The sequence below is a fragment of the Biomphalaria glabrata genome, chromosome 5 (assembly GCF_947242115.1).
Source record: "Biomphalaria glabrata chromosome 5, xgBioGlab47.1, whole genome shotgun sequence".
NCBI classification, from domain to species: domain Eukaryota; kingdom Metazoa; phylum Mollusca; class Gastropoda; family Planorbidae; genus Biomphalaria; species Biomphalaria glabrata.
Genome location: NC_074715.1, coordinates 10,678,098 through 10,690,307, shown reverse-complemented (window position 1 = coordinate 10,690,307; position 12,210 = coordinate 10,678,098). Strand labels below are relative to the sequence as shown.

At 30.1% G+C, this 12,210-nt stretch overlaps 1 protein-coding gene across 27 annotated transcripts in view; it reads right to left on the bottom strand.

Annotated features, from left to right (window-relative positions):
* The window catches only part of LOC106052056 (centrosome and spindle pole associated protein 1-like), an 88,446-nt gene that overhangs the window by 45,116 nt on the left and 31,120 nt on the right, over positions 1-12,210 (bottom strand). For 21 of the 27 annotated variants that reach the window (XM_056029393.1, XM_056029367.1, XM_056029370.1 and 18 more), the window contains 8 exons: positions 12,114-12,157; positions 9,506-9,608; positions 7,431-7,463; positions 7,156-7,215; positions 6,289-6,346; positions 4,700-4,784; positions 4,442-4,597; positions 4,016-4,207 (listed from right to left, as the gene is read on the bottom strand). In XM_056029393.1, the coding sequence (XP_055885368.1) occupies positions 4,016-4,207; positions 4,442-4,597; positions 4,700-4,784; positions 6,289-6,346; positions 7,156-7,215; positions 7,431-7,463; positions 9,506-9,608; positions 12,114-12,157 (731 nt within the window). Of the gene's footprint in view, positions 1-4,015; positions 4,208-4,441; positions 4,598-4,699; positions 4,785-6,288; positions 6,347-7,155; positions 7,216-7,430; positions 7,464-9,505; positions 9,609-10,278; positions 10,337-12,113; positions 12,158-12,210 lie in introns of all 27 variants that reach the window. The other 6 variants (XM_056029371.1, XM_056029378.1, XM_056029374.1 and 3 more) reach the window with 6 other exon arrangements.

The following is a 12,210-nucleotide window of genomic DNA, read 5'->3' as shown; positions in this document are numbered from 1 at the left end:
CAGTATTTATTTCTATCAATAACAACAATATCTAGCACTGCTATTATATGTTACATACTATTTTGATTTCATCTAAATTGCAATTCTTATTTAAATATTAGGTGGAATAGAAATCAATCTTTTAATAAGAAACATGACAAAAAATACAAAACTTTGTGCCAAATATGTAGTAGAAATTTTAAAATAGTAATGTGATACACTTTGTACTTTTTAAGTGATTAAAATATTAGATATGAACATATTGAAATGGCCATTTTGAAATTTAAGCTTCACAAATAAGATGCCAAAAGCAGCACACAGTGAGTCACTGCAGGACAAGAAAAGGTGAGAGAGAAAAAAAATGAAAATAAGCATTAAATTATTTTCTTATAAGAATTCTTTTCTCAACAAGCCAATGATCATGATTATTATACAAAACTTTGATGTTTTATTGAAATGCCCCAAAAGAGAACAAAATTTATATTTTAGCATTGAATTCCCATTAAAGCGCTGCATGGTCATTGGGTATGTGCTTCGAACTGTCATCTTGATGGTCTGATGTTTGAATCCTACCTCCTGCCATTCCCTGCCCTTCAGCAGGAAGTTTGGGCTAGGATAAACATTTTCTTCAAATCAGAAGGAACATCCCAAAAGATGCAAAGCAAAGATACAAATTTTCAAATGTAATGTTTGGTGTAAGCCTTCAAATTATTTGCTGAGATTATTTGTCTAGATTAATCATAGATCATAGACAAATACAAATAGACAATAAACAAAATGATAAAAATGAAAATAACTGATAAAACTGTGACACGTACACTTATTTTGCAAAGGTTAAAAAAACAACAACTTTATATTCAGGATAAAGAAAAGAAAAGCAGTTTCCAAACAGGTACCTGTTGAAAGAAAGTGCAGTGGCTGTGTGGTAAAGCTCTTGGTTTCCGAACCAGGGGTCCCAGGTTAAAATTTTGATGAAGCCTAGGATTTTTAATGTCGGGTACTTTGGGCACCTCTGAGTCCACCCAGCTCTAATGGGTACCTGACATAAGTTGAGGAAAAGTAAAGGGAGTTGGTTGTTGTGCTGGCTACAAGACACCCTCATTAACCATGGGCCACAGAAACAGATGACCTTTACATCATCTGCCCTATAAATCGCAAGGTCTGAAAGGGGAACCTTTTTTTTACTTCATATACCGGTTGAAAATCACAACCCTAGTTTTAAAAATAAGGCATCTGTATGTAATGTTAATAAGCTTTTAAGCAGGGCCACTTGAAGACATTACAAAACTATAAAGGGAAATTCTTAACATATGTGTTCATACCAAACGGTTTTATTTTTTTATAAGTCAACTTAAGTACTGATTAGAGCATTCTAAATATAGAGCTTAGAAGACACATGAAAATTCAAAAAAGGTCATGACTTTGAGTTTGGAAACCAGAATTATATACTAAGTAACATAAGATACAAACAACATTAAGCAGTAAGTCAGTGATTTAAACAAAATTTCTTGTGAGAAACCAAACTTCAATTAGATGAACAAAAATTTTGTTATTCAAGCATTTATTCACCAATATTAATATAAAAATATCTTTCTGTATCTTATTTCCTGTTTTCTCCAAGTGTACTCGATCAATGCATTCATTGTCAAAAGCTCAGTTTGTACAGTTTAAAGGTGGTGCCAAAACATAGAAAAAATGTAAAATATCAGGAACAATTTCTATCTAGGCTTATAATTATAACTGTAGATAGCTTAATATCTTGAGTACACGGTGACCTGAAATTGGATTGCATCGACTATCTTTTCACTCTTATAAAATAGATTTTGAGCCCACAGAAAAAGTAAAATACTTTTCATCCAAATTTCATTGCAGCATTTCTATTGTTAATTCTAAAATGTAGACAATATTTGAACTCCTGATGCAATGCCTGCATTTCAAAAAGATTATGCAAAAAAAACAACATTATTTAGAAAACTTTCAGCAATAGCAGTAAAAAAAATAGAGATAGTGTATTTAAATGTTACCATTTATTAAATTTAGGTCACAAAACACCAACAATTTTGCAAAAAACATCTGATAAAAAAAATTAAATATAAACACAAATGAAAGTAACAAATTATTAGCTAGAAAATGGACAAAGTATATAGAACATCTTCACTAAAAGTTTTTGCCTTATTAGCATTACAAATACATTCAAAATTAACTGGATAAATGAAATTATAAGAGTGATCTTAAAAGTTTGTGTTTTTGACACGCAAAGACATGACCTTCATTGATTTATAAAATCCTTAAAAATATTAAGCCTACACACTGCAGATTGTGAAATACAACTTAGGTTCCCATTTCTCTTCATATTATTTGTAATGACTTGGGCTGCATGACCCAATCTGCGTACCGGCGGTATCTTACAAGGGGGGGGCTCCAGTCAAATCCTAATGTGAATCATGAATTTTTAATTGGGATTAAAGACTTGAGCCAAGTTGTGTTTGCTGAATGCCCCAAAACAGCAAAGAAATCTTCTCCTACCCCACAACCTCCCTACAGGTCCACAAAAGAGATTAGAGCTGAATACACTGAGAAATAAAAAAATGGCAAGAAAAGTACATTCTACAAAAGTAATAATACTAATTCCAATATGAAACTTTGCCTAACAGAATTGTGTTGTTTTCTAAACCATACTTTCACTGTGTATATTTTAAAATTATTTTTGAAATAAGTAGTTGAGGATACTTTTTTAAACCATGTAAATAATAGCTTGCTAATGCAAAGCATTTCTGAGTCTGCAGTTGATTGCATCAATTTTCTGAACCTTTACCATGACCAGCAGTTTGGTGGACACTGGGAAATTCTGAATAGTGATTGAGACTATCAGGATTTTGTCCAAGAAGTGTAAGTATATTATTTGGCGAGGACACCTAGCAATTCCCATTCAAGAAGATTAGAGATGGATGAACTCAAATGTTGCAATTTCGATTATTTCATTACAATTCGAATTCAGGTTCTCTGACTAGATCAGCAATTATCTCCCTTACCCTACTGAATAACTCTCAAGTAAAGTATACAAAAATACTGTGCACATCATTTTAAAAATCTCTGAATTCAAATTCACTTAAGGAACTTTGCAGATGGTAAAGCAATTATATTTATTATAAATGAGTTTCAATACTAAATTTGACAAAAAGAAACATTATTACTTTAAAAAAAATTAAAATCAGTTCTATAAATTTAATTAAAGATATGGAATTTAAACTAACACAGTGAATAAATATGCATTTGTGTTCAATGAATAATTAAAACAGTAGAAATGCAATCATTTTCAAAAGCAACTTTTAATATTAATGGGGCCAAGAATGCATTACATATGAACAAAAGAAAACAATAGAAAGAAAAATATACAATCATAATTGAATGGAAAAAATAATGGCAAATAATTAACTAGAAAACATTTCTTGTTATATTCTTAACTTATAAAAATATCTGATTGTATTTACATTACTATATTTGTAGGGATTGTTGAAACAAAATAAGTAAGAAAGTGAAAAGTTTAAGTTTTAGCAAATTTTTCTAATTTGCATAAAAAGTCTTTTAGCATTCTGAATAATTTATAAAAGGTAATACAAAAAAATAATACTAGGTCAGTGAAGTCCCTTATTTTGTTATTTATAATTCACTATTTTCTCTAATTAAAAATATAGTCCCTAGTGCTGCCTTTATATATATATATATATATATATATGCATAATCCCTAAGACTAATATGAAAGCCAAATGAAATACGAGAAATTGAATCAGACATGATACAACAACGTAATAGAGACATGAATAAGACTTTGTGGTTTTAACATAAGCAAATACATTGAACTAAAAAAGAGTTTCATGTAACAAAAGAAAAGTTCATTAAATTTAAATAGAAAGTTTTGATCTACAAACACCAAAGAGATAAGAGGACTTCATGGCTACTATGATGACTGAATGCCATAGAATGTTTCAACTCTAGTAAGTATCTGAAGTTTGAAATAAAACACCAAACTACTTACGATGGCTGGTACTGAACACCAGGGGGAGGATTCATGGAGGTGATTCGTGCAGGATTCAGGGCGGCATCAAAACCCAAGTCCAAAATTCCTGATCGCCCCAGCTGAAGAGACGGATTAGGGTTAATGTCTAGATTGAAGCCCCCAACATTTCTTCTGTCTCCACCAAGACCTAGCAGAGCTGTTGGACGAGGACTAAGCAAGACCATAACAAAAAAAACATTATTTTGGATGTTAAAAGATGCTTTTACTACTTCTTTTTTACACCTAAAAAGTAGCTTTAAAGATAATATCTTTAATCTTGTATGAAAATCTACTATAAACTAAGAACTAAAAATAAAACAAAAAAAAAAAAAAACTAAGACATGGTAATAGATCTAAATAGCTATGCTCATCAACCATCTTAGAAATAAAGGCATTGCTTGATACCTCAAATCATCCAGTTTGTTCAGGTCAGAGGCTATCTTGGTGTGATATGCCTCCACAGCTGGATCTTTTCTCCGTGGCCTGGGCTCATAGTAAACTACTGCAGGCTCAGGGTTAATGATGCCATTGTTATTGACCAGAAGTCCCAGCTCACGTTCACTATTGAAAAATGAAAACGAAAATGAATAAAGCTAACTCATTGCATTTATCAGAAAACAATGGAATAAAAATGTATTGCTGCAATGAAAAGAAGCTTCTTACGCTTTTCTAGCTTGAGCTGACTCAGCAATCTGCCTTTGTAGGTCACGTTTGTATTCTTCTTTACGTTTCTGCTGTTCAGACATGCCTGAAGATTGTAAAAAGAACAGGGTGCATCTTAATTACTAGTCATTTTTTCCTCAAATATTTTTAAATTAAGTCTTTAGGATGCCTTCCAGACTGGAGGTCCCGGGTTTGAATCCAGGTGAAGACTGGGATTTTTACTTTTGAGGTCTTAAGAACGCCTCTGAGTCCACCCAGTTCTAATGGGTACCTGACATTAGTTAGGGAAAAGTAAAGGCAGCTGGTCGTTGTGCTGGTCACATGACACACTCGTTAACCATGGGCCAAATAAACAGATGACCTTTACATCATCTGCCCCATAGATCAAAAGGTCTGAAAAGGAAACTTTACTTTTTTTTTTAGCTTTTAAGGATGCCATTATCTCATGTCATGATGTCAAATGTCAAAATGCAGTGGCCCCTAAAGAGGCTAATCCCCCGGGCCGCCAAATGATGGCAAATTCCTAGCTATGCCACTGGATGTAATAATCTTTAATTCTAAACAAAATCGGAAACATGTAGAAAATAAAAAATATAATGTAAAAAAAATCAATTTGTTAATCAATTTCTTAAATTCTGCCAATTGATTGGTTTTCCTGGCTGACACAGGCAACATATTTCATGCTCTAATAGCACTGGGGAAGAAAAAGCATTTATACAAATTAGTCCTACCATATGGAACAAGGAATGTACCTTTATCTTTGTGTCTTTACAAGTATTTTATTAGATTTTGTTTTTGCATTTGAAGATTATGGCTCAGTGTTTTATGTATGATTCCTACTTTACTTTTGAGTCTTCTATCCTGACGGCCTTCTAAATTTAGTGATTTTACTAAAGGTTTTACTCTGGCTAAATGTGAATATTCGTTTGTTAATAATCTCACTGCTCTTTTTTGTGTCTGTTCCAGTTTCTTAATGTTTTCTTGAGTTGAGGGGTCAAAAACAGAGGATGCATATTCTATTATTGGCCTAACCAAGGTTAAATAACATTTTAGATTTATGCTTTTTTTTTTTTGATAGTTTCATCAATATGTGGATTCCATGACAGTTTTTCATTTATTATAACACCTAGATTACATAAATAATGGTTTATTTTTTAAGAAAATACTGGTAGTAAAAATTTTTAGGGTGTGGTGGCTAAGTGGTCAAGAGGTTTGTTACTGAACTGAGTTGGAATTCTGGTGAAGACTTGGATTTTGAACTTGGAGGTTTTTAAAAGGTCCCTCAGTCAATCTCATTCTAAATTGTATCTGACATATGTTGGGGAAGAAAAGGTGGTTGGTCATTAAGCTGTCCACATTACACCCTCGTTAACCATCAACCATTGAAACAGTTGAGTTTTACATCATGTGCAAACATAGAAACTAGAGCTTTAGTTACATTACTTTTACTGCATCAATTTTACTTCTAAAAAACAGGCATTGATTAGTTTGCTTGTGTTTAAGTTGAATATTATATTTCCAATCATCAAATTATTAAATGTAAATTATTTTACTTAAAAAAATTAAAACATTAAAAAAACAAAACTTACCAAGATTAGGGTTAAGGTCATCAGCTAGCAGATTTCTGCTCATATTGTCTGGGTAATTCTAGGGATAAAAAATATTTTCAGAAAAAAATTAAAACAAAAATAACATTTAACTAACATTTAATGAGAACAATATTGCCCCCCAAAAAATGAATTCAATCATAAATAAATATGTAAAAGTTATTGCAAATCAGAAAATTCCAAACTTTATACGAGTTGAATCGCACAATAAATATATTTACATTCAAATTTTCATACCTAAGGAGTACTTTAAAGGGTTAAATCATAATAGAGTGAATCTTTATGCTTGGTAAAAATGAAAGCCTCTCAATAGGTACTTAATTAAGTAAAGCTTAGAAATAGAAAAGGAAGAACTGTTTAAAATCTAGCTAATATACTATTAATTGACATAAAATGAATGTTATATATACTCTAGTGTCAGCCACACACTGTACTCAGCATTAGTGACTATGTTAGTTCAACTAAATGTATTTCTAAAAGCATTAGAACTAAGCTATTAATAAATACAAAATATTAAAAGAATATTCAAGCAAGTAGAGATTGGAATTTAGTGGTTGGATTAAGCACACACGCATACCAATGCATATGCAACATTTTTTTTAGTGAGCTGTAAATGTCAAACAAAGATTCTAAAATGGTACAATTAACAGGCTTTCTTAACCTACATGTAACATTTGTAGCAATGGTCAGCAGATCTGACCATTGCTCAATGAAAATAATAATAAAATAATAAAATATGTCCCCAATCAGCTTAAAAGAGAAAATACAGTCAATCAGTACACAATGTGTTACAAAAAATAAATTCCATAAGTTTAACTTTGTATGTACTGCATATCCTCTATCAATTACCTTTGTATTTACAACTGGATATGCCAGGTGGGATTTAACTGGATAAACTTTTTTGTCCTCCTTAGTCCAGCAGTTGGTAAAAATGAAGGTTAATTCATACATTAGAAATTTTAATACCAAAGAATTTTTACCTAAGTTCTCAGTTTATTTTTTTTAATAAAATGCCTTTAAGGTTGTAGAAATACACAATATTTTATAGAGTTAAATTAATGTTCATGAAAATGAAACTTTTCTTAATATTTATCAGAAAAAAAAAGGTTATAAATATAATCTACCTCCAGACCACTGGCATCTTTTATACGTGAAAGCTATACAATGAAAAAAAAAACAGTTTGTAAATTAAAAGACTGCTTTTCTTAGAAAAGTAAAATTAACATTTTCATATAGATTTAGTCTTTCATTAAAAAAATACATTTATAAGTTTGTTATAATTAAAGCATATGATGTGTAGAGCCTTTATTTCAAAGATTATAAGTTCAATTCTTGGTAAAGACAACTACTTTTTTCTCAGGGTTTCAGGACATTCCTTGAAGTCCATTCAGCTAAAATTAGTACAAGAATTTACTTAAAGAGTTAATGGAAGATGGGTCAACGTCTGGCCTTCTGACATTTAAAAAAAATGAAATGGCTAGAGAAACATTCTGCTTAAAAGATCTTTAGGTCTTAAAATGAAAACATTATAGATACAAAATTAATGGAATGTCTGGCTTTTAAAAATGCATATCTAGCCACAGAATACATGCTTTAAAGTCAACTTTCAGACAAACAATGGAGAAGAGGCTCCATAAAATTTAGCCAATTCACTTTTTAAAAAAATCATGTCTGACTCTTAAGCAAAGAAAGAACTCTTTAAATAATTATTTTAGAAGTTTGTTATTCTTACAGAAAAAAAAAATTATTATTATAAAAAACAAAATCACATTATTAAATAAGACAATGTGTCTGGTTTCAAAAAGAAAAGAAAAAATCAAGCCTAATAAACACTAGATTTATGGGGTTGGCTTTATACAGTTTGGTTTTGGCACTTAAGTTCAACAATTTTAGCCCATTTTCTCTAAAAAAAAATTTCTAAGTATATCTTCTTGTTTTGTACAATAGAGCTCATCTTTTATAAAAAGTTATAAAACTATATCATATTAGGAATAACCCATAAACAACAGACTCTATGGAAATAGAAAATACAATAAACATACATACAAGAAATCGAAGTATAGAATATGTCTATCAAGACAGAGAAGGACAGCAATATTGAAAAAGCTAAGTTTAACTATTTTCCTGTTTTGTTGTCATTGTTTCTCTTTTTTGTTTGTTTGTAGCTAATGGAGGCCAAGTGACCAAACATCTTGTTTTTGCTTTGGTCCAGTAGGGTTTTCTATAAGTATGTTTATTGTATTGTTCAAGCATGTAAATCTTATTACTTTTTGAGTCTATTGCAGTAGGGAGGTTGTGAAGTGTTAATGTAGTATGGCTTCACTATAACATTGTTAGATAATATTTGGATTAAATAAGCTGTTTACAGCAACTAGCAGCTCTTCACAAATGAATTCTAAGTAGACTGTTATGTAACTCATAAACAGTGTTGGTAATACAGAGAAAACAAAAGAATGGGAAATGCATGCGGGCAAAATAATGTGCAAAATGCTTTGACTAACAATTATAAGTGCTGTATGTGTAAACAACTATCTCCTTTGTGGTTGGAGCATTATAAGAGTACTACCATGATATAGAATTGGTAAAAACATTTATGCATAAATCTACAAAGCATTTTTTTCCATTACAGGCACTTAAAAACAATAAGGGTTCGGATTCAAAAATAGCTAAATCAAATTTATTAATCACAAAATATACTTTGAAATAATGAACTTTCTGCTACAAATTTGCTATCAATACATTCACAGTTTATAGATAAAATCTATCAGCAAAAAAATACACTTCAGATTTCTATTAAAATAATTTAAGTCTATATACAACTTTATAAAGATAAAAAGAAAAAAAGGGGAAATAAAATAGATATAAAGGGATAAGATATATAAGATTTTTGTCAATTCTCTAAAAAAATAAATTATGGAATTTTAAAACATAATTTTTTCTATGTGTACCCTTTTTTTAATGCACATTAAAAAGGATTTTTTATATTTTTCATTAGGTAGAATATTTTTTTTTTTTTTATTTTTTAAAGAAAAACATTTTCAAAGCTATTATTCAAAAAGTAAAAAAAAAAAAAATTATTGAAATAAAATTTGAACATTTTAAATTTAAATCAAATTTACTCTATTTTAGAAAAAAAATCCTATTTTTAGTCATTAGTTTTCTATGCTATGTTTTGGTGGCTACTCTGTTATGTTATTACCAAGTTATCATAAGGCCTCTCTGTGTATGATCTTCTAGGACTTAACCAATAAGGGTCTTCCAATATGCCATTAAAGTTGCGGCTTTGTCTCAGTGCAGCATCCCTTAAAGCAACAATGTAATTTCCTTTTTATCTATCATCCCTCATAAGTAAACATTTTTAAAAAGTCTAATAGTGCTCATTATGTCATCATTTTAAAGTAAAGTTATATTTAGTAATATAGAAGAAAAAAAAACTTTGTTCCACTAAAAGTAATTTTTCCAAAACAAAAAAAATAAATATTCAAAGCCCCCCATAAAAAAAAGTAAATTTTAAATACAAGACAACATTTATATTATGTTTTTGCCTGAAGCACAAAATAATTATAAAAAGTTATCTTTTAAAAATATGATAAACATACATATGGGTAACACTGCTGGACCAAGCAATACATTGGTCTGGCAGGGTTAAAGTTCAACGAATAAATAATAATTAAATTAGTTAAATAATAATCCTGAAGTCCAAAAAACCTTTTGTCAGTACAACATTATTCTGAAACAAGCAATTCAGAAAGTCTGTCTGGAGTGAAATTTACAATTGAGGTTAACTAACAACTAACAGAATACAATTCACAACAACTATATAAGGTATACATAATAGATGATTAAAATAATTACAAAAGTGCTTAGTAAAAAATGAGGACCAAGCTAGACATTAATTAAAAAAAAGAACTTTAAAGTGCCTTATTAAGGGAACAATATTATACAAGTAACTGTGCAATTATTTTTTTTTACCACTTCCTTATACTCTTGTATCAAAGCAGAAGAATCATTTTCTATCTCCAGAGGGATGCTTTAGAGCAAATATTTAAATGGAATTGTTACAGTAAATGGAAACATTATAGAATCAGTCAGTGTTTGAGATATACCGAATTTGAAAATAAAAGGCTCTAGTTTATACTGCAAAAATCATTTAGATATAAATGAAATAAAATAATGTAAACAGCAAAATTAAAAACTTAGGAATAATACTGGCTACAAGAAGGGGCTCGCAATGTCCTGAACCCAGCAAGAATATAACTTTAATTTATACTGACGTAACAAAAATAAATTCTTAATTTATACCAACCAAATAATACTATATCTTTAATTTATACTGACTTAACAATAATAAATTCTGAATTTATACCAACCTAACAATATTATAACATTAATTTATAAAGGCCAAACAATAAAATATCTTTAATTTATATTGACCTAGCAATAATAATTCTTTAATTTATACCAACCTAACAATAATATATCTTTAACCTATACCACCTAACAATAATATATATTTAATTTATACCGACCAAACAATCCTACATGAAATGTGTAACACAAGGAAGACATGCTAACATTGCTTAAGCACCAGAGCTTCGTGACTGAACTGCTTAAAGATTCTGCCTGTGCAGCAGACGTACTAAAACATTCATGATGTGGTCACTTCCTTTCATTGATTACCATCAACAGTTACAACATTATTGCCTAAAAGTGAATTCCATTTCATCTAAGTATGTACCAAACTGTAGCAACCAACTATGTATAACAGTATACCTATCAGTAGCAACAGACTATCTTTAACATATACCTATGTGTAGCAACAGATTTTCTTTAACAGTATACCTATCTGTAGCAACAGACTATTTTTAACAGTATGCCTACTTGTAGCAACAGACTATATTTAACATATGCCTATCTGTAGCAATAGACTGTCTTTAACAGTATATCTAAGAATCACAGAATATAATTATACTCTCGAAAGTCCTTTTTTCTATGACTACAACTATTGACAAAATGCTGATATTTATAAAGAATATTGGGCAAAATTTTTTTTCATGTACTAAACCAAACAAACTGAAAATTGTACTCTCAAAAAATACAGACTTTTAAACAGAAGAATTTTTCTTTCCTATGAATTTATTTAATGATGGTCCTTCTTCTGAAGGCAACTTTGGATTTGGACCACAAATTAAGCTGATATAAAAAAAAACAACAACAGAAGTTGTATGTATGTCCCCCTTGTAGAAATCGACACCAGTGACCTGTATTGATGAAACTCTGCATAAATATTACTTAGACTATTGTAGAATATATTAAATATGCAAGTCACCACCAGGGAGGGGAGGAGGGGGCCCTGTAATCCAATGTAATGTAATGTAAAGTTCCCCGTTTCAGACTTTGTGGTCTATAGGCCAGATAAGGTATAGTCATCTGTTTCTTTGGCTAACAGTTAACAAGCAGGGTGGCATTTGGCCAGCACAACAACCAACCGCCTGTACTTTGAATTTGATAAATAGTATAGGTATTATTACTCAGATTCAAATTACAAATACAAACATAATTCAAGCCTTCCAAAAAATATCTTTAAATATCTTCTAAAAAACAATAGGACATAAGAAAGAGAGGAATTTAAAAAAAAAAAAAGGGAAATGTTTCAATTGAAATCATTCTAACAGTATTTAAAATTTCTATGCAGAAAAAATCTAAAACTCAAGAGGGCCACCAAAAAAAAAATGAAAGAAATAAATGCTATTTTAGATCTTAAGTGACATCATTTAATTTCTACATGACTGTTTATAGTGACTTACTTAAGTGCTAAATCTTGTTCCAGCTCTTTAATCCTGCGATCTGTCTATTAAACCAACAGATGCAAGGGAACAAAGAAATTATTAATACAATTACAGA